Source organism: Branchiostoma belcheri, unplaced genomic scaffold (assembly GCF_001625305.1).
Source record: "Branchiostoma belcheri isolate BF01 breed outbred unplaced genomic scaffold, Haploidv18h27 scaffold24, whole genome shotgun sequence".
Taxonomy (NCBI): domain Eukaryota; kingdom Metazoa; phylum Chordata; class Leptocardii; order Amphioxiformes; family Branchiostomatidae; genus Branchiostoma; species Branchiostoma belcheri.
Window position 1 is genome coordinate 2,202,489 of NW_017803843.1, and position 21,627 is coordinate 2,224,115.

Genomic DNA, 21,627 nt, shown 5'->3' on the forward strand with positions numbered 1-21,627 from the left:
GAACTGCCCCGCCCACCAAGGGGATTTCATGTCTCCCGAGGCCGGAGGCCGAGGGTGACATGAAATCCCCGAGGTTGGGCGGGCAGTTCTAAATCCGAGTATTCAGCCTCAAACCGTGCTCTATCTAACTTAGAGCACTTCTAGGTCCCCGAAGTTGATCAACTCCATCCACTAGAACTTGATTTTGCTTTATAAATCTTTGTTTAGTATCACTTTTTGTCTTGTTTCTAGGAGTTGTTTGGTTGTCCATCTGGGCTGATTAACGACCGCCAGGTCGTTAATCAGCCCAGATGGACAGCCAAACAACTCCAAGAAGAGTCAAACCATGTGTGGTGATGAGCCGGTCAGTCTCCTCTGATTCCCCAGGGCAGAAAGCTGGACACTGCCATTGGCCAGTTGTTGTTTCCATGGAAATAACAATGTGCGGGTCCAACATAGTGTAATTTATTCGGTTAGTTAGAGCACCTCTGTCCCTAGAGAGGGACCAATTCCAGCTCACTGGTTGGCTGAGAAGAGGGTGGCTGGTTAGTTAGTGCACCTCTACCCCAAGGGAGAGAGGTGCACTAACTCACAAGTATGCTACTATGTGGATATAATCACTAAAAATCCAGGATCCCTATTGGCTGAGGGGACCTAGCAGTGCTCTAAATACTACTTTAAGTGTTGATATCTTAATGCAGTAGCACATATGGCCCCAGATAATGGAAAAGGATTGGGAAGCATACAAAGAAACAGCTGTTTATCATGTCTAAAAGCCACTCTAAAGAGATGTGACAGCCACTCCAGGGTTCCAATTGCAAGTGATATGTAACCCATGCTGGGCTAAGGGGTAGGGATACCTATCTTTGAATAGTTGAGTGAAGCATTCTACCATCTGTTACCCTGGATCATATACACACCCAGCCATCCAGAACAGGTGGTTTATAGCAGCGATGTGAACCAACTTCACTAAAGCCTTCACATAGGAATTTCCTTTGAGAATACAATTTACACTCCAGCAGTCTTAGCTGAAGTAGGAGTGACACTAGTAATGTAAGATGATTAGAGGAATGGATATACATTTTTGAAATTTTGTTCCATGATTGAAGTAGAGTATCAAAAACATCATTGATCATTTTCATGAACCATTTATACCCTACGCCTATGTAATGTGGCAGCTTTATACTTGTACACTAACTTACTACTGAGTCCTGTTGTACAGCAAACAATTTTCATTACATAAAAAAAACATATACAACTGCAATTTAGTATAGTGATACTGTTTGGACTTTAGTTTGGGGCAAAAAACTGTTACAAACATACATTCTGCAGAGTCAAAGCTGCCAGGGCCCAGACCACATGTGGCACACCTTCCCATGCCTGCTGTACATGTAGAGAAAATTCCTGACTACATTTGTACATGTCTTTATCTTGGGACCCACCACCAGGCAAGACAGACACATCAACCATGTGTTCTTAGTTATCCTTCATAACAAAGGATTAACAGCAACCTATTTTGCATCTAAATTACTGGTGTTACAAATAATTGCAACCTAGCCACCCCTTACACTAGAAAATTTGGACAAGTTATCAATGAGGACTATCACTGTTGTTACTGGTGATTTTTAATAGGCTGGTATAACATGTCATTACTTATAAAGTTACTAAAGAAACTATAAAAGCAACAAAAATTAAAAGGAACACATATTTATCTATTTTATATTAGATCTTCCTAGACATGTGCCCGTTCTATTAGTACCACTACTGCAGAGTAACAGTCAGGAGTCCTGGAACATATGGAAGGGATCAACGTATAAACATCTGAGAAACCATCTCAACTATCTCACTCAGCTGATGCAGCTTCAAGCACACTAGCATACAAAATTGTAGTCTTCCTCGGTTTTACAGTCATCAAGCTACTGCATTTGCTTAAAAATGACATACAGCTCCCAGGGGAATACTGATTCACTCTACGTCAGACTGATGTCACTGTAATTATATACATAATCCTTCAGCAGGCAAAACTCATACATCATGAGCTAGAGGTCACCACAGACCCATTCTTCTTTTGCCTGGGATGCTATCATTCAGTGAGCTGTGTCCAGCCCACAATATTGTTGGCAGAATTAATGCACCTCAGAAATCTGCTATAAACTGTTATAGTAAAAAAAATATTAACTAATCTTTCACTCCCAATAAATACCTTGTACATGCAGTCTTCAAAATGAAATTTTGGTATTATTTTGATCACCTATTCCACATTATAATAAACATAATATATAACATCTGATAATCAGGAAGTACTTGTTACCTCTAGAGGTAATGTTGATGAGGACAGTAACACCATTACACACATACCTATAGTAGATTCTCACACTAGTCTGAATACAGAACTGCTGCCCACCCTCACCCATGTCTTGGACCCTGCAGCAGTATAATCAAAGACTGGCTACTACTGAGTTTTTTCTTTCTCTCTTTACTGTTTACAACTGTGCACATACTAGTAGGGACTGTTGTACGGAAAACGTTTGAACTTTCTACAGTGATGAGAGAACATACATACCCACCACCCACCATCGCAGCTGAAGTTTGGTGGATTTTCATGCGTCTGACTGATCATTAATGTTGCATTAGTATTGATCTTCTGGGTCCCAGTGCTGAAGTCATGTGGGGGCTGACGTACATACCAGCCAATACCGTCTACATACTGTCTTGGCCCTAAGTTGTATGGGTACACTGCGGCATGCCACACTGAACAGTAATTCGTGAGGATATCAGCAGGGCAAAGGTCACTCTTCTGAAATAGGTTCAATATTTGTAGACAGGATATAGGCTAGAACAGATCATGAACTGCTTTCTTATAAATACTAAATCAAATTTCAGACAAACTAAACACCTCGATGTGGACAACATAAGCAAACCTTGCTTAGTGAAAATCCCAACGAAATCACAGTAAACCAAATCCTGTAATGTATAAGCTATATAGTACCCCTCCCCCTGTGACAACCAATGAGCCCCGGAAAGAACGATCCGACAATCAAATCGTTTAAATAGTAATTCATAAATTTCTACACGAGAGAAAGCCTGAACTCATTAATACGGAACTTACCAGAGCCGACCCAGCTCACGTAGATGTTCCCTGGTATCACGGGCTGAGCGGACCGTGGCAAACGCCGGCAAAAAAGTATCAGAAAGCTCACATCGGATTCAGCAACGTCGACGAAAGTCCGGAAATCTCATCAACCTGACCTTTATGACCCCACGCTTTGCGCGTGCGCAAGAATTCAATTGTATCGGGGATGTTCATTGGTACATTTCTTTTAGACTGACCAATCAGCTACTTGTTTAGTGCAGGCACAATCAAAACATCCAACATGGCGGACGGGGACGATTTGGATTATATGTCCGACGCGATTTTGCAGCAAACGTGCGTCTCTGGTCGAATTTCTAACCAGTATACTATAACTGAACACTTTACCTACATACCCTGTCATGTCCCTGTGTCACGCTCTTTGGGGTGAATGCGGGGGGAAAGGCGACAATGTCGAATAAGTATGAGGAAGGGGAGGGGCAGACTGTTCCACTTTCAGGCAAATTGGTACTTTGTTCTACAAAAATATTAACTGAATCGTGAAGTGAATGCTAATTCTAGCAAAACTGTTGCTATTTCTACAGTTCTGATGTGCGTCCAGGGTTACCTGTTCTTAAGAGAGTGGCCAGACAACGAGAACTTGAGAAAAAGCAGAAAGAGGCAAATGAAAGAAGCAGAGTAAAGCCCTTAAAACAACAGCAGGCTGAGAAACGTGATGAGGCACTGAGTCAACCAATCAGCAGTGACAACATAGGGTTCAAAATGCTCCAGAAGATGGGTTTCAAGCAGGGGCAAGGCTTGGGCAGATTAGGTATGTACACCTTCATGTTACTAAACCCAATACAATATAGAATGTACAAGTTTTGGGAATAATAAGAATATTCATCAGATGAACAAGACGAATTACTTTACATGCTGCCTCTCTGTAAATTACCAAATATAACATTTAGCTTCTACTAGTATTTAATTAGTCTCCACCAGACTTCTTTTACAGGCTGAATAAATCATAGAAATCGGCCTAAAAAGGGTAATTCGATCATCGATGGCCGGCTACCTTCTCTCGCCAATTAATACCCATGTTTCCATGTTATTATTTAGAGTCAAGGTTAACTGTATACGTATCTGTTCCATGCAGGAAAAGGCAGAGCAGAACCTGTGCCTCTGGAGGTGAAGGCAGGTAAGAGATCAGTGCTAAATTCACTGAAGTTGAAGGAAAGGTATACTGGTGGTAAAATACTTTGCCCAGTACACATTTTGTACAATGGGATTGTGTTATGCTATGTTATGCTGTTATGTTACATATGTTCAATGACAAACTAGTGTCCCAATTTTGCTTTCATACAATCCAATGTGGAGAGCCTGATTTTGAGCCAATTCTTTCAGACAGAACTGGCATGGGTCTAGCCAATGAACAGAAGAGAAAGGCAGATGAGATGAACAAAATGCGCCAGGAGATGCAAAGAAAACGTCAAAGAATGGAGGAGCTGGAACGAGGAGATTTCACTCTAAGGATGAAAAGTAGATTTACAGAGAGAGAAGTGCAACGTGATTTATACAAGAGCCAGAAGGTGTGTGAACAGTTGGATAGTGCAAAGGTGAGAAACACATTACTTTTGTAACTTGATGAACTATTCTCTGGCTTCTGTTTAAATCACCTACTGTGGACCTTAGTATACGTACTTCATTTTGCTGAAGGTACTCATTGAATGATGTGAAAACCAGCTTATATAGTTCTTGTTGATGTGTTGATAGAGTATCACCGAACCAGTTGCTCCATGGTATTGGCCAAAAATTGCTCAAGCAAAAGATGAGGAGGAAGAAGGTGAAGAAGGTGATGAAGAGAAAGAAGAGACAGAGGAGGAAGAAGACGAACTTCAGGTATCGTAATTATTGACACCTCCAAACTGCTGTCTTGTTTTTCTATTGGTGTCAAAAGTAGAATGGTATATCATTTGCTTTTAAACTAATTAACTACATTTCCATTTTCAATCTATAAGTTGCACAGGAAGGTGTAAAATAAAAGTATTTAAGTTTTAAAAATCCACATTGGTTTTACAGTATGGTTGTCTTCCCCAATTAACCTATAATCTAATTGTATTTTCCAGCCTGAAGAAATGCTTCAAGAGCTAACAAGTTACCTGAGGAGAGAGCATCTATACTGTCTTTGGTGTGGAACAGCATACAATGGTGAGATATTCTCATACATTGTACATCACCAAAATCTGTGGTAGATATCTGCAGTTACTGGTTGGAAGTTTTCTATCAACAGTCAACATGTCCTTTTCTTTAGAACTAGTGTCACTGATGTTTTTGTCTTCTTTTCCAGATGAAAAGGATCTTGCAGACAATTGTCCAGGCGATGATGCAGCAGCTCATGGATAATAGGACACTCCGACTATGACACTCTTTTCAAAGTGGGATACCAGTCATACTCATAGAACTCCACTAAAATGTACTTATTGTTTTCTATGTTACACCATGCTCTCATGACAATGTTGAAATCCAAGAAAACAAAGGCAATGTTATTCACCAGCACAGGAAATGTTTATTATCTAATTTTTGAAAGTCATACAATAAGCCAGATTGTTGAAGACAATGCCTTGCTAACATCATAATTGAAGAGGCTTGCCTCTACATCACTGATCTGTCAGATAAACAGTTACAGTACTATCAATATCGTAGTTAAATATCAATTGATGGTCTAATTACAACACTTACCCACTATTCAGTGTGGCTACACAGGATCATTAAAACTTATATTTTAATTGGTCCCTTTATTTGACAACATAAATCTTTGAAAGCAAACAATACTCTAACATTTAAACCTTGCCTCAGTTGATGATGAGGTGATATGTAGCTTTTCATTCTAACTTTTCTTACTAGAGAGAAAATCACACAACCTCTCCATAATTGGAAGCGCTATAATAATCCATGTAGAAGGCATAAACCAAAGACATAAAGATAACAATGGACTACTTCAATCATGCTGCTTCCATAAATTGTTTTTAAAAAATGACGGAAATCACAACTAAATGTCCTATTTCCTATGCCCTAGGCATCAGATACTGAATTTTTTGGGAGTCAAGCATCCTGCTCGAGCAGTATTTTTTCCATGTACCATGTAAAAGATTGTCAATTTTAGGTTTTAGTAATTGATTTACTGTAAAAGAACAATCATGGAAAACAAAGACGTGCTACTGGCAGGCCAAAGCTTACACAGATATGGATCCTTCTCTGAATTTGGTTTTCCCAATCAGCACGTTCAGCAGCACAGGATGTCCATCTCTAGCAAGTTGTTTGGCCTGCTTGAAGATTTCCTCCATCTTATCCTCATTGGTCCGGTCCATCCGGAAGCCCCTGCCTCCGTACCCCTCTGCCACCTGCTGGTAGTCACAGAACTCCAGGCCACACGCTACGTTGCTTCCAAATATGGGCACCTGTTCCCGCGCTATCTGTGTCCAACAGGCATCATTACCCACAACAGCAATGACAGGCAAGTCATGGCGGCTGAATGTGTCAAACTCTGCCACACTGTAACCAAGGGAGCCATCTCCATAGATAATCCACACCTGAGAAGGGAGAATGTAGTACTTCAGTGGGGTATGAAATTGAAGACGAAAAGTCTCCAGTTGCCAATGATAATTAATCTCAGCTATTTTTTTTTCTAACAACAACACTAACAAAAAGGTAATGCCTAGCAGTACAGTTTTAAACTCTTACCTCTGATTCAGGCCGGCACAGTTTTGCACCCAGAGCAAACCCTCCTCCGACACCAAGGGTGCCAAAAGCCCCAGGGTCCAGCCATCTCAGTGGACCACGAGGGCGAACAATGTATGCAGCACTCCCCACAAAGTCGCCACCGTCTGCAACCAAGATGCTGTTGTCATCAATCTGCTCCTCCAAACAGTGCAGCACCTTCAGTGGGTTCAGGTGGAGATCTGTGATCTGCCCAGCCATTTTGCTGAAAGCAAAAAAACGTTCCATATTAAATGAGCACCTAAAAAGAAATGGTCCAATTTCTTTTTAACAGTGGCTATATAAACATTTGTTACCTCACTACTAAATTATAAATCTAATTGACAGGTTTGCCTTTAAAGTACATGTGCACCTTTTTAAGCATTTCAGGATGTTTGAGTCCCCAAAACCATATTGACAACACCATCTACCTATTGTCCTTCTCCTTCTCCACATCTCGTTCCTTCAGCATCTGTGGCCAGCTCTTATCACAGCTGAAGCCCTTCAGCCCTTGGCTTAAAGCCAGCAGCAGGCTGCCAGGATCCCCCTGAATGGCAATGGTTGGCTTCCAGAACATGTCTGAGTTCTTGTACAGCTGGCTCTTGTCACGGTTCACTGCAATGATCTTGGAGCTGCCCTTCAGCACCCGGCCGTAGGAAAGGCGAAAGTCACAAACTGTGCCTGTTAAAAAAATCAACTTTGAATATTTCCTGATAACTTCGTGTGTGGCGTCGTGTGGCGCAGTCGGTAGCGCGTTCGGCTCACACCCCAGAGGTTGTGGGTTCGAACCCTGCCCATGTCACCGATCTTGTGCCCTTGGGAAAGGCACTTTACACGACTTTCCTCACTTCACTCAGGTGAAAATGAGTACCTAGCTTCGGTTAGGGACGTCCCTCGGATAGGACGTTAAATGGAGGTCCCGTGTTTGGGAGAGCCACACCCCATGCACGTTAAAGAACCCACCGCACTTATCGAAAAGAGTAGGGGATCTTCCCGGTGTGAGTGGTTCAAAACTTACAGTCCGGTCTTACGCAGCTCGTACATGTGCGCACATGTACAAACTGGTGTGTTACGCCTGAAGGCGGTTTACCGGTTATGCGAAACAAACAAACAAACAAACAAAACTTTTCCAATACGTGTGATAAATCTGTCCTTGAATGTACTGTCTTTGCTCATTGATTCATTACTCTCTCTCTCTTACCTGCCAGGATAACTACATCAGCCTCCTTCAAGGCATCCCTCCTTTTCTGTCTGATATGAAGAGGGTTGTTCCTTCCCAGCATGCCCCTTGCCATACCCCCAAGGAAGCATGGGATACCCATGGTTTCCAAGGCCTTCCTGATATCTTCCACAGGGGTGGGTGGAAGGGTAGCTTGGCTGCCCAGCAGGATTAGGGGCTTCTTGGCCTTGCTAATCAGCTCCACACAGCTTTGGATCTGAAAGTACATATCTTAAGTTAAGTGTGGACAGATCCACAAAATTGTCTAATTTGCATGCAAACATGTTCAACTTAAAGATACAACAATCTGTTTGGAGGCAATACCTGTGAAGAGGATGCTTGTGGAATATTGACTGGCAATGGAGTTAAGTCCCTCCCTTCCCAAGCACCAGCAAACAAGTTGTTCAAGTGGTTTTGTAAATACCTGTAAAGAAGGTTACAAATGTGTTAGCCAGTTTAGACCTGATTTTTGTGTCCACACTGTAGATATGGAGAGTAGGACCAAAAATCATTGGACATACCAGTTGACAATCTTCTGCCCCAAAGATTTTGAAGTGCTCTTCATGCCAATCTCCTTCTCGACCAGGGAGTATGGGTAGAGGGTGTCAATAGGAAACTCCACAAACACCGGGCCTAGAAAATGAAAACAACTGATTATATGCCTGGCGTGTAAAATCACCTGCTTTACTTAAATGGTACTGTGGCTCATTCATAAACAAAATCATTTGGTAGGGAGAGCTATATCTTAACATTGAAGTTTTTATGTTGTGTTATTTCATGGCATACTACAAAAATAAGATTTGACTGAAATGTGCAATATTGGAAGTTGACTTCACAACAATGAGTGAACTACACAGAGATAACAATAATCATTAATCCATAAACAAGTAATTCAAGTCTAACCTGGAGTTCCAGACTGGGCAATGGCAAGAGCCTTCCTTACTGTGGGCACAATTTCCCTCACTTTGGAGACTGAAGCAACAAACTTGCACAGAGGCTTGAAGAGGCACATTTGGTCTATGTCCTGTAAAGCTCCACGACCCTGCACAGCAAAGATGTAACACTAGATTTATTCTGGCTATTATAAAGATAATAAAATATACACTACTATTTTATGGAATGTCGTAAAATTAGACAAAAAGCTAATGGATTTTTAAAAACATTTTTGTGTTCAATTTGTATGTACATGTATATGGTATATCTCTGTGAAGAGTAAACTGATGATAATGATGATTGTACGTTAAACTACCAGTGATTATACATGCAGTACAGCCAAATTGATATATCATCACTGTAAAGACTCGAGGTTGACCTTCAACAAGGTTGCAGCAGCTCCCCCTATCAGCAGGAGTGGAGACTCTGCCATCTGGGCATTCTTCACAGCTGTGATTGTGTTGGTCAGGCCTGGGCCAGCTGTAACTGCTGCTACTCCCACAGTACCTGCAGAAAGCAAAAAACAAAACAAAAGCATGCTGACAAGAGAATAAACAGCTCTGCGCATAATAATAGTGCTGCATACCTAAACCCAATTTTAGGTTCAGGTCCGGATTCAAGTCCAGAGGTTTAGATTCAGTTCCAGACTTGTATGTCCGGACCTAAACCCATGGCATATACAAAATTGTATGTTGGCAACCTTGCAATGTTGTCTGGGTGAAACTTTGGTCACATAACATGGAGGCCGGTACATGACGATGACCGATGGCAATGTTTTTTTCATTTTGCAGCAAAGATTTTGCAATCTATGGAAGGTATTAGGTGGTTTGGAAAGAAAAGGGGTATGTGAAATGGTCTTTTATGGTAATAAGTCCGGACTCGGTTCTTGACTTTTAGGTTTTTTTGGACTTGAACCTAAACATTCTTACAAGTCCGGATCCAAGTCCAGTGAACCGGTATGCAGCACTACATAATAATGAACGTAAAATTAAACTACATGTATTATCAAACAGTATCAAAATGACATTGTTTGTAAGAGGTGACAGACATGAGCAACCTAGAAAATTGTATTCAGTATTCATGAACGCGCAGATTTATTGGTAATCTTAAGTACATCTACGTGACAATCTTATAAGGGAAGTCCCAAAACTGCTCACAAACACACGCATACACAGTGAACCTTACCTGACAACCTGGCCACAGCATCAGCAGCAAATACAGCTGTGACCTCATGCCTGGTGTCCACCACCCTGATGCCAACCTTCTCACAGGCCACAAGGATTGGGGAAATGTGGCCCCCTGTTAATGTAAACAGGTACTGCACGCCATGTTTCTGGAGTACACTGGCCACAAGTTCTCCACCATGACGGCCTGCATTTTTTTCCACCTGTAAAATTTGAAAATTTCGAAAAGGTAAATACTACATATAATACAATAGTGTTTCATGTTACAGAGTTCACATCCATAATTTTTTCGCGAGTCTATGCCTTCTCTGCAACAGCCCTGCATAGAAATCTAAATAAATTATTACAGCTAGATCTGTTTATTGAAACCATAAACCATGCATATCAAAAGGTAGGCTACAGGAGGCTGCGAAGGAGCTCGTGACATAATTATGATACAAATTTCAAAGGTCGTCGACCGACGGACCATGGACGGACGGGAGCGATGTCCGCGGACTGGCAGCGTTAACGAGGTGAAACGTCGCGATAGAGCCTGTATGTACAGTTGAAACTATACCCCTACCTTGTGGAAAAGTTGATAGATGATTCCAAACCGTTCTAGCAAAACAGAAATGATCACGACGATGATTCCAGTCAACAAGAGGGCTGGATTTTCCAAAAGACAGGACAGCAAACAATGTAGAGACGCCATTTTGTTTCGTTGGGAGCAAAGGTCAGGGTGCAAGATATGGCGGGAAATTTTTTTCACGATTGAGAAAGTACGATTGAGTCAACAAATTTCAAAGATTATCTCACAAAAACGAATTTCACTATATTTACGTTGTCACGAATACATTTTTCGCTACTTTTGAATATTTTTGCAAGAGAAAAAATTAATAGAAATGTAAACACCCTACCATTGATCAGAAAATATCATGCAATTCAGTGACTCTGACATGGTGACATGTTAGAAACAGCATACTAAACACACACTACTAATGATGATCAATCATAGCATATCAACAGAACAGACTTGCGGTCTAACTCTATCAGGGGAAAGCTCACTAGATATCTGTCCTTGGTGCTGAACTGCCATTCCAACAGCCTTTCCATCCATACAGTAGAGCATAGCTTCATCTTGTGACCAGTTGAATTTTTTAAAAATGCAACAGTTCTGTAGGTGAACCTAAATCAACACTAGAAAAGTACAATCTATGTCTGGAAAGGAATATGTGAAAACTGCACGTAGCTTAAATAGGGTACTATGAACTGAGAAGACCTACTGGATCTGATTTTGGATTGTGTGGAGCCCCCTCCCCCCTTATTACAGATCATCATGACAATTCAAATTTTGAATCCAACAGCTAATGTGAAGTACTGCCATCAATGCACCATGTAGGAAGATGGCATGTCCATGTTGAATTCCAAGCTGCTATCTTCTGTGTGACCTGCAAGGAAGGACTTAAAATTCAGAGAACACAAGAGGACACAAATGATGACAAGGAGAGGCGCTAAATTGGAAAGAACTCTTTACTTAATTTCTGAAACACAGATTTCTGAACTTGTTTCATAACCGAACTACTATGTAGTAGAATCCTTTTATCAGGAACACTTCCACAGAATATATGCAACTACAATAACTCCAGCTACTCTTCCTTTGTTCCGAGTCTGAAATAGACATCAAGATTCTATATACTAGTATATAATGCAAAACAATTAGCTCCATTGACAGAAATTAAAAGATGCTTCCAAAACATGTAACTCAGCTCAATATTTACTTCTGTACTGGCTTTGAAAAAAAATATTCTTGGACAGTAAGGAGACCTGCACTTTGCCAGTCAGAACATCTATAGTAGAATATAGATATGTATTTCTTTAGTCTAAGCAATAACACTGGTAGAAACAGGGGTTTCTTCTGTCACAGGATTCCTCTCCTTAGCTGGTATCATGTCCTCTGAACAGTTGTCTAGCAGGGTTGATGAGCATTCTGTGCAAGAACAAAAAACAATACACAACAATTAAATGTTTATGTTAAGAACAGGTAACCATAGAAATTTAACAGGCAGGAGTTTGTCAAAGGGACTTCAAAAATAATAGATCTAAGTGCATGCCTCTTTTACATAAGCACCCTAACAAAGAAACTCCAACTCATATGGATGAAAATATTTTATCTTACTTTGTGACATCATTGATTGTTAGAATGCTTGTAGTCTTTATAATTGGTGTTTAACCCACTTACCTGAGGAAAGACCCTACCACAGACATCTCCTGTGCGTGTGCAGGCTGTGTGTCCTGCTCCGGGTCACAGGCAGTGCTCCTGGTGGATGTGGGACAGGCTAGCTGCTGCAGCCGCTGCTGTTCGGCCAGCTGGAAAGACTCAATGGCATGGCGGTCTGGGCGGGAGTGCAGATGGACTGGGAGGGCAGAAATCCAGATGGATTAATACAACATCATCTTCAAATTTTCTCTAACACAACCTGAAACCTTCTCCAGAAACAAGATGACTTACTCTTCCTGGGACGTCCACTGATGGGGGTGTCCACCGACCTGTGTCTCCTCCCCAGCCTGTAGGCCTTCCTGCTGGTACTGGGGGCTGGGGCACTGCTTGGACCTGGAGGTGTCTCATCTGCCTGAGTCACGGGTAGTTCCTACATTTTGTAGGGGAAAACATAATGGGTAGAATAACAATGGTACAGGTACTTGTTTCCAGTTCAAATTAATGCACTTACTCTGTCTACCCGTGCCTCTCTATCAAGCAAACATTATTCTAGCAGCATCAACTTCTTTGTAATGGTATCAGCCATGAAGCTGACTTTTGTCAGATTGATCCCTCGAGGGATGCATCCTCATACAGTACCTTACTCTGGTCAACTGCTTCATGTTCTTGAGTCCTCACAGATCTTTCTGTCTGTCTTATATGTTTCCTATGAAGTAAAAAATATGCATTAATATCCCCACATTGGGTTATGACAAACGTGTGTGACTCAAGCTCATGTAATATCACATCATGAAAGTTCATCTGTGTTGGTAGTGACATGTTTGGAGTTAAAACTTTTGATCAAACACAAAAAAGTTCTAGGTGAGAAAATTTTTTGGTGTTGGATCAAAAGTTTTAACTTCAAACATGTAATATCATCATGTACAAAATGCATTGGTTTCCTCTGTATCATCATTGAAACATTCTTGTTTGAAAAAGTAGCACAGAACAAAGGCAATTCAAGGAGTAAAATTGCTATTCAACAATGGAAGAAAGGCATTTTATGCTGGCTTTATATCATGAGTTACCATTTACCACAAAATCAAGAGAAATATAATTGCACTCTGAATGACAGATGATATGACACACCTTTTGACCTTCTTTGGGGGAGGTGGTATGAAGAGGTGTCCATATTCTGTGTTCAAAACTTCATTGATGTTAGCCTGGGTCAGCCTAGGTTTATCTCTCTGCAAATAACAAGTTAGCAGGACTTTTTGGCTTGTTCATTGTACCAATCAAATTCAAGCAGTCTTTAGGAAAAACAGGAACTAGCATGCAGAGTAAAAGTAAACATGTTAAAGGGTATCAGCCTACCTTGTGTGTCTCACTCCCCTCATCAACTCCCTCAAGCTTGTCATCATCAGCAACAGCACTTGTTCCATGAATATCATCATCCACGGCTGGACATATTGGGTCTGGTGAAGACCTCTGTACCTGGGCTATCTTACATGTAGGTTCTACATACACATACAGCACATATGGGTAGGCCTGTAGCTCTCTCTGACCTTGGTAGAACTTAAGCTTTCTTGCTGTCCCCCAGGGCCTTTTGTCTGTACTTAAGTTAAGGCGTTGATACTACAGTAGGGACCTATTTAATATCCTCGTATTCTAGTTTGGAAATGATTTTGCGGTAGAAAAAGGATACATGGATAGATGACGAAGTGGTCGGTACGAACAGGATGTAAGCTTTCCTTGATTTGTAAAAGACAACGGACCACATGCTGAAAAAACAAGGCATAACATTTTAACACTGCATGCAGGTGAAAATAATCTGACTGTACAAGAAAGTGCTTTAAATGTTCAATTAGAATTTACAAATTACTGAAAATATGGAGACACCATACTCTATGTTGATAACTTAGTCTTCAGTGATTTTTCATATTTCAGATAAACTGCTGTAATTGTGTAATGTATGCTAGAATTGACCGACTAAACTGTTTACCTCCATCTCCTGCTGCATGGTGGCAACATCACAGGGAAGTCTGTTGGACCTGAGATTTGTAGAGAACAAGGAAGTAATTCTGCATTACATCTATCTGTCTATCATTCTCATGAATTCAAACCCTGGAGTAAAAATAATGGCTTTTTCATACTTCGTTCAAACTTTAACTGTATGCTTCATTCATATATATATATGGGAACATTTTGCTCGATGTACTGTACTGAAGTTACTGAAGGACATCCATGCTGAACCCACATTTATAATAAGCAGACTCGGTTGTACTAAAACAATGTAGCTGTTACAAAGTTTACAACAGTTATGTTACTGTATGCACGCTTACCCATCCCTATACTGCAGCTTGAACTTGTAGACTGTGTTGTTGCACCTGATGAGCCGAGTGTCCTGGTCCGGCAACTTGAATGTTTCCAGCTTGGACATCCTTCTTCAAAAGTTGGCTGGATATTCTGATACACCCCAAATCGTTATCAATTGGCATTAAATCCTGTAATTCCAATCAGGCCAATTAATGAATATGCGCTTTTTCGACCTACCGGATTTTTGAGTGGTGAAAAATGATGATGAGTTGACGTCTGACAATTGCTATCTCAGGTACAAGTGGTGAAGGGGTAAACCGTTGCTCTGTCCCGCTAAACTTAAGAATGATAACAACACCCTCGTAAGATGTGTGAAAGGAAAATTTTGAATGGAAAATTATCAAACAACTCGAGTCACAAACCACCAAGTTGTCAGATCATTTGTTGAACATGGAACGTCCCTGTGGCAATAAAAACGCCAAGAGGTTATTGGATATTTGTCGGGATTCTGTGAGCAACGTTACTCTGCTGGTAAATGGTTACACAACTACATCACAAAAAAAAGGGATAAGGATTTGGTTGAAATATTATCAATTTTCACAACGGTTCAGTCGTTGTGATATCAAACTTCATTTGTTTCAATACAGCGTGTTGATGCTGTCATCACTGAAATCAACACTCCCCGCTCACAAGCGACATCTACCGATTAAAGTAATTGATGCAATCATGGATATGGACAGTACTGTGCGGCGTAACTGCTACTTACCTCGTATATACAGTATTCTTGGAACGTTTAGCGGGTTACACATCAACGGTATCCAAATACAAAGTATCTGACGGAAGTAATCGCATGGTGGCTCTCCTTTCTGGTTCGGTCGAAGGGGTCGCGTCTTCGGGTCAACGAACTCTCGTCCCACGCGCGGCGCTGGGGTCAGGTCACGAGATTTCGCGAGATCAGCAGCAAAACACGGAGAGATTCGTCAGGGAGGAGAATGAGACGCGCCGAAGACACACTCCCGTAGAGTGCTTTTGTCGCTCGGAGGGTGAGCTATGTGGAGGTGTTCCTGCATGTGATGGCGTCCACAGTGTTAGGATGAGCTGCTCGATGATTAACAAGTTCATCATCTTCCTGGTGGGGCTGATCGTCGTGCTGCAGGTCGTGCACATCACGCTCCTGTCCAGGTTGGATCGGGACCGCGGTCGGTCCGCCTCCTCCATCCAAGCCGAGGATGGGGAGAGGTTCAGCCCGCGGGAAGGGAGGAGGCTAGCCGGCAGCAGCAGCACAAGCAAGGGAAACCTTCGGAAGAGTAGCGCCAAGCTGTCCAAGGGCAGCCTAGACGTCAGCGGGCAGTACAGGATCCACAACTTCTACATCCGCAGTGATGATGCAGCTAATGGGGAGGTGCAGTTGGAGGATGTTACCTTGGTAACTCAGTGTTCAGTGCAGAATCTTTACCACATTGTGGAGCTGAGTGTGAGATGGGACGGGCCCGTCTCTGTAGCCATCTTTGCGCCTGGTGAGAATGCAGCATTTGCAGATGACATTGTTGGAGGACTAAGACGCTGTTATCCACTTATTCGCAAGTATGTTTCATTCCACTTGGTTTATCCAACGTCCAGAGAGGCCATCATCTATGAGGAGTCCCCTACCTTACTCAACACACCTTGCCAAGACATCCTACATCTTGCCAAATACCACAAGTCAGCAACGCTGAACTATGGCGCAGAGAAGGAGCCATATCCAAACAATCTGTTGCGGAATGTTGCTCGACAGGGATCGTCCACAGAATTCATATTTGTGGTAGACATCGACATGCTCCCCAGTGAAAAACTAAGGACTGACTTTGTGCACTTTGCACTGGACAACAGATTATTTGACTCCAGAACAAGCATGGTCTCAGATCACCTGGACACGGTGTATGTGGTGCCAGCTTTTGAACTCCAACTGAATGCATCTATTCCAAAAGACAAGACAGACCTGTTGGAAAGCCTGCAGCCCGGCAAGGCTAGGCCATTTTATCGAGACATTTGTTGGAAGTGTCAGAGTTCCACTGACTATGATAAATGGACAACAAGTAAGTCATCCACTAAAAGGAGGCTGGATGTTGCGTACAACGTGACTTGGAAGGATCCTTGGGAGCCTTTCTACATTGGTCGGTGGTCAGTACCCCTCTATGATGAGAGATTCAAGCAGTATGGGTTCAATCGCATAAGCCAGGTAAAACTATCCGTACTAATGTCCAGTACACTGTTATTACATCTATAATTGTACAAAAATGTAGTTGTTATGAAATGATGGTATATGAGGACAAAATGTGGTCACAGAGATTCAGTTTTTTGTTTGACATATCAATAGGCTTTGTGTCCACTATTCACTGCGAGTATTTGCTCACAGACTATAAAGGCTAATCACATTCTAAACATGTCCACCCTGGTGGACAATGCCCTTTTCCCCAGTGCAAATTACAGCAGATTGAAGGAGCAAATTTATTCTGGTAGCAGCTGGGATGTGCAGGTTAAGAGCTGGATTACCATTTGAGAGCCTGCTAAAGTTGGCTGGACTTCTGCTAAGGCTGATGCTGACTATGGTAGGGTTAGCCAGGTGGGGTTGTTATGCATACAGATCAACTCACTTGCTATCTATGGATGACAGATGGAGATGTGCATCTGGCCTCATCATCTGTGGGCTCAGTCCAGCCTGTAGCCATGTCACAGCAGGAGTCTGTGCACTGTACCACCATTCTGTTGTCCTCTGGGTTGAACCTAGAATTTGTCTAATGTTAGGTATTCATTCAGGTACCGTAGCATTACCACAGTGGGATATTGAATATTCTCTCTTACAGGTCCCCTCCCATTCACTATTAGTGCATGCCTTGGGAGAACATAATTGAACAGAGCTCAAGTCATTCCCTCATTAAATTGCTAGGGGTGCTTTTCATTCTAAAAATTCTTAACATTCTAAGTGTAGGCGATACAAATATGTATGGGCCAGACCAAGGGATGGGCAACTTTGTCTGCTTCATACATACATTTTTGCTACACGGTAGTACACCCGATGATCTTAAAGTTTCCATGTTAAAAAAGATACCCCATTACATCAGTCTTCCCCTTGTATTCAAGGACTTCAAGGTCTTTCCCAAGAGTGATCCAAGTTGTGGCCTTTATGTACAGACTTAGAATGTACAGACTCAGGAATCTATCTGAGTATTCTGTGGTGGTAAACATGTCTCTATCTGCAACAGGGATCCTTCTGAGTGACTGGCTACCCTAGTCTCCAAATTGATATCAGTTCACATCCATAAATCACTGTCTCCCATGACATAGATAATGTTCCATGTAATCTGTTAAGGTATTCATGTCCCTCCTCTGGGAGGAAAGTTACATACTGGATTTTGATGTAGTTATAAAAAGCGTCTGTCAGTCAGTACCAATGACCTGAAATTTCTCAGCAAATTATCTCATAAGAATAGCAATTTGAAAAAGTTGTTGCAAAACTGTAGATGCAACTCTATCAGTAGCATTAGTTTATTTCATGTTTGCTTCATGTCAGGAATCTTTCACTCACTAAGGAGACTGTCTATACATTCACTTCAGTGTCTTCAGTAATACAATGCTTGATGGCACTTCCTCATGATAATGATAATTTACTGTTGGTGCTTATATATCTCACCCAATAGCTTCCAGGGCTGCAGTACTGATCTCTATATTATCCCTGCTTTGGTGTTTATGTTGATTAAAAAAATATGGAGGAACTGTTGCTTTAGAAATGAACCACTATGTAGATTATGTAAATTAGGCATTTGTTTGAATAAAATGCATGGGAGCTAAATAAGTATAACCTGATGTTTTATATATTTATTATAAAACATCATCACAAGAGGTTGGGCTAGTAAGGTGCTAATATATTTTCTAAGATTACTGAAAGGGTCCAAAATGTTGTGTAGCACTGACTGTTTAGAATGTCTCCCACAAAGGCTGCTCTTGACCCTAGGACTATAAACTTAAGGAAAATCTTGCCCGTGATCAGACACAGTCCCCAGAGATACTGCATGTAATGTTGAAGATGATGGATGACAGTTACAGATTGTTCTGTCCAACAAGAGATGCATGATCAATATTCGTCTGTCATCACTGTCCCAGCAAGTGTACAGTTGCTGCTGATGTATCAATACCAAGATGATGATTTATGGCAGAAATAGTCATGCTTCAGCTAACATGAAGAGCTACCAGTTCATGCATATTGTTCCACCAACATGATCATGAAGTCATGACTCATCCCTATGTCATTATACAATAATGCTTCCTTTGATTGACGTTCAGTGTAAATGTGCTCCTTCTCCCTTTTCATTTCCGAAAATGTCACCCTCAGGGGAGCCCTAATGGGTCTGCCTGTTCCCAAGTCTGATTGGAGAGACTCACTGATCAAGTTAATGTCCCAGAACTCCCACTTACTTCTATAGGTCATGATTATGGCCCAACTGTTGCCTTTTCAGTAAATGGAACCTGTGCAGCAATGTAATCTGTTTACGCAGGTCTCTGTGCAACCTTTCTTTGATATCATGTCACCGGTAGTTTTTATGGCAATATATTTTATAGGAAGTAATAAGAAGCTGACAGGTGATAGTTATTATGTCTGGAGTCATAGATATAAGCCCAACAATAACATCAGCAACACATTAGAAAGAAACATAAAGCACTATGTGAGTTAGGCCAGTGTTTTTTATTTTGACTTCTGGACATTTTATTTAATGGTGAAATTTTAAATATTCACGTGGGATTTTAAGCAAAGTGCCACACCATTGCAAAGGAATTGCATTCAAGTGCAAGACAGCATCAGAATTTTGTGGAGAAATATCTCAGCTTCCCCTGGGAAGGAAACAGACAGGGCAGTGCAGTTGTGTTTACATTCTTCAATATTTTGATTCCTTTTTTCCAGTTCTTTGTACTCCATTTATGATAGCTCATTTATGGGTATATCTATAGAAGGCCCTAGAAACAGGTGGATATTTATCACAGATGCTGCTGCATCCATATATGTGGGTGCAGGCGGAAAGAAGGAAATGGTGAGGGAGAAAACAAATATGCATGGTGTGGGTTAATGATAAAACCTTTTTCTAAAAGGTCCTGACTTTAAGAAGGAGGAGTGGGGGAGTATTTTGGGGGGGAGTACTGTGTTACTGAGCAGCATTTGTTCCCAACAGTTCTGGTGAAATGTTTTGGGACATTGCTGTCCCATTCCAGGTCATTCTTTGACCTAAACTTGTCAGATATGGATACTTGTTCCATCAGTACTATTTTGTTACTGCTTTTAGCATAAGTGACTTCTGTACATACATACACGTCCAGTATAATAATTTTTAAAAAATATATTTGACACTGTCTATGTTGAGACAGGCTGGCCCAGGTTTGGTTTGAAGGTACCCCGCAGAGGGCTGATCAGATTCCAAACATGTTTGCTGGGGACTCAATATGAAATGTTTCCGGAGGTGGGCTCTATGTATGCCCTGGGAGAGGTGCAGTAGGACCAACTCTGTGCCATTCACCACATACAGGACATTCCTGGGAAGATGCAAGGTCTGACAGGACACTGATAAGATTGTCTTGTGAATCATCTGGTACCTTTCCAACCCTAAATTACACAATACATGCCATCTGTCTCTTTGGACAAAAGGTCAGGCTTCTTTGTAGCTAGTTCATTGTTGAACTATTTTGAGCATTATCAGCAGCTTTGTTCATGTTTGTTGTTGGAAGTTGAAGAGCCTGAGGAGGAACGCTGTCCCAGATGGTGGGACACTGATGTTATCTGTTGTCCTGTGAAACATCCTGGATTAGGAATTCCTCTGTGTTTGGTGTCCTGTTACATCATAACAAACAACTTCTCTGGTTCTGTTCTGCAGTCGTGACATGTCAGGATGAAATTTTGGCAAGTTGCATATCGTATTTGTTGTTCTGGATAATGTTTTCTTTGGGTTTTTCAATTCTAGCCTGTAAGGGACTGTAGTGGTATATGCCATGTAGCTGATATGGTAATGAGCACGAAAGGGTCAAGACTTGCTTGCTTTTCTGATAGTCACTCCTGTGCATATTGCTTAAGTTGGCACCAGCATTCTGGCTTTTAATCATGCAAGGTCAGATATTGATTTTAGAGCCAGAATGCACGACATTGTAAATTTCTCATGAAAAGTGGGGATAAAGGTGTCTGGCTGATAACATCAAATGCAAAGCCACAGTATAATTTAACCAGTGTGCCAGTAATAATTTACCAGTGTGAAGTTAGAGAGCTGAAGGTGAAGAAGGGTCTAACAGATCCTTTTTTCTGTTACCTGTCATGTGGGACCTGTTAGGAGTACATGTACTCAGTACTAGTATCCTGGTGAAGTGTGCCCCAGGTTTTCATGCTGTTTTTTTTTCATCTGTCAAATGCACACATTTTATGGACTCCTGTCTGGACAAAGTCAATCCCACTAAAATAAAAGTTAATCCAAACAAGCCCGACCAAGTTAATCTGCTCGCTCGACTTTGTAGAGTAGGGTGAAACAGCCTTGAAATCAAGCCTGCGGGCAGGGTCTCAGGAGTTAATAGACAATAAATATGAAGGGCAACTTACACAGAATGATTAGGTGACTGTGCAGCTGTAGATCTTGAGGGGAATATTTGTTATTACCTAAGAGGTTTTTAGAGCGCAGAGGGGACATGTTACTTTCACTGGTTGCTGCTGGCCTGTTCAATTATTGCATTGGTTCTATGAGATCATGGAATATGGATGCGAAGGGAATTCAACATTCTGTTTAGAATGTGGTAACTGGTAAGTCAGGAAAGCACTAACTAGGATGATATTGGCAAAATACTCCTTCCAGATTCATGGGGTTCATGTAACTTTAATATGAAGCTCTCCCTATACAGTATCTTGCTCCAGTCTGAATAGATAACATGATGGCCCAAAGAAAATGTCATAGCAAAGGTTAAGGTGCCCCATGGGATGGTGATGACTGGA

At 41.5% G+C, this 21,627-nt stretch overlaps 5 protein-coding genes across 10 annotated transcripts in view; 2 read left to right on the forward strand and 3 right to left on the reverse strand.

The window, feature by feature from the left end:
- LOC109471097 (HEAT repeat-containing protein 5B-like) overlaps window positions 1-3,238 on the reverse strand; it is a 37,724-nt gene extending 34,486 nt beyond the window's left edge. For both annotated transcript variants that reach the window (XM_019770304.1, XM_019770303.1), the window contains exon 1: window positions 3,089-3,238. The gene's annotated coding sequence lies outside the window, so the exon portion shown is untranslated. The remainder of the gene's footprint in view (window positions 1-3,088) is intronic.
- Window positions 3,239-3,294: 56 nt separating this feature from the next.
- Window positions 3,295-5,835, forward strand: LOC109471182 (G patch domain-containing protein 11-like). The gene is made up of 7 exons (XM_019770469.1): window positions 3,295-3,406; window positions 3,655-3,881; window positions 4,206-4,247; window positions 4,454-4,665; window positions 4,823-4,948; window positions 5,176-5,257; window positions 5,397-5,835. Exons 1-7 carry the CDS (start codon window positions 3,354-3,356, stop codon window positions 5,450-5,452), a joined length of 798 nt encoding a protein of 265 aa, XP_019626028.1. The 5' UTR covers window positions 3,295-3,353; the 3' UTR covers window positions 5,453-5,835.
- A 250-nt stretch (window positions 5,836-6,085) lies between these two features.
- Window positions 6,086-10,847, reverse strand: LOC109471181 (acetolactate synthase-like protein). The gene is made up of 10 exons (XM_019770468.1): window positions 10,704-10,847; window positions 10,143-10,344; window positions 9,337-9,464; window positions 8,928-9,066; window positions 8,546-8,657; window positions 8,349-8,448; window positions 8,007-8,241; window positions 7,237-7,486; window positions 6,791-7,031; window positions 6,086-6,639 (listed from the first exon to the last, which is right to left on the reverse strand). Exons 1-10 carry the CDS (start codon window positions 10,830-10,832, stop codon window positions 6,283-6,285), a joined length of 1,893 nt encoding a protein of 630 aa, XP_019626027.1. The 5' UTR covers window positions 10,833-10,847; the 3' UTR covers window positions 6,086-6,282.
- An 845-nt stretch (window positions 10,848-11,692) lies between these two features.
- LOC109471158 lies at window positions 11,693-15,787 on the reverse strand. Of its 5 annotated transcripts, XM_019770430.1 has the most exons (11): window positions 15,400-15,787; window positions 15,056-15,094; window positions 14,660-14,821; window positions 14,320-14,368; window positions 14,023-14,098; window positions 13,692-13,927; window positions 13,467-13,564; window positions 12,978-13,044; window positions 12,630-12,768; window positions 12,360-12,534; window positions 11,693-12,107 (listed from the first exon to the last, which is right to left on the reverse strand). In XM_019770430.1, the coding sequence occupies exons 3-11, from the start codon at window positions 14,755-14,757 to the stop codon at window positions 12,056-12,058; spliced, it is 990 nt and encodes a 329-aa protein (XP_019625989.1). In that variant the 5' UTR covers window positions 14,758-14,821; window positions 15,056-15,094; window positions 15,400-15,787; the 3' UTR covers window positions 11,693-12,055. The 5 variants fall into 5 exon arrangements, with proteins under 5 accessions (XP_019625989.1, XP_019625991.1, XP_019625988.1 ...); XM_019770432.1 differs by lacking the exon at window positions 15,056-15,094 and having other exon boundaries at window positions 14,660-14,783; window positions 15,400-15,503; XM_019770429.1 differs by lacking the exon at window positions 15,056-15,094 and having other exon boundaries at window positions 15,400-15,500.
- LOC109471157 (beta-1,4-glucuronyltransferase 1-like) overlaps window positions 15,463-21,627 on the forward strand; it is a 10,072-nt gene continuing 3,907 nt past the window's right edge. The window contains exon 1 of the mRNA XM_019770426.1: window positions 15,463-16,851. Within this exon, the coding sequence (XP_019625985.1) occupies window positions 15,484-16,851 (1,368 nt within the window). The 5' untranslated portion in view covers window positions 15,463-15,483. The remainder of the gene's footprint in view (window positions 16,852-21,627) is intronic.

Coding starts and splice junctions, on each gene's coding strand:
- LOC109471158 (XM_019770430.1), bottom strand. CDS start 14,757: ATGTCCAAGCTGGAAACATTCAAGTTGCCGGACCAGGACACTCGGCTC. Junction 13,928..14,022: donor CCACTTCGTCATCTATCCAT/GTATCCTTTTTC, acceptor ACTTAAGTACAG/ACAAAAGGCCCTGGGGGACA. Junction 12,769..12,977: donor AAGCAGTTGACCAGAGTAAG/GTACTGTATGAG, acceptor TACAAAATGTAG/GAACTACCCGTGACTCAGGC.
- LOC109471182 (XM_019770469.1), top strand. CDS start 3,354: ATGGCGGACGGGGACGATTTGGATTATATGTCCGACGCGATTTTGCAG. Junction 4,248..4,453: donor GCCTCTGGAGGTGAAGGCAG/GTAAGAGATCAG, acceptor CAATTCTTTCAG/ACAGAACTGGCATGGGTCTA. Junction 4,949..5,175: donor AGGAAGAAGACGAACTTCAG/GTATCGTAATTA, acceptor TGTATTTTCCAG/CCTGAAGAAATGCTTCAAGA.
- LOC109471181 (XM_019770468.1), bottom strand. CDS start 10,832: ATGGCGTCTCTACATTGTTTGCTGTCCTGTCTTTTGGAAAATCCAGCC. Junction 9,465..10,142: donor TGCTGTGGCCAGGTTGTCAG/GTAAGGTTCACT, acceptor TGCTTTCTGCAG/GTACTGTGGGAGTAGCAGCA. Junction 7,487..8,006: donor TGATGTAGTTATCCTGGCAG/GTAAGAGAGAGA, acceptor TTTTTTTAACAG/GCACAGTTTGTGACTTTCGC.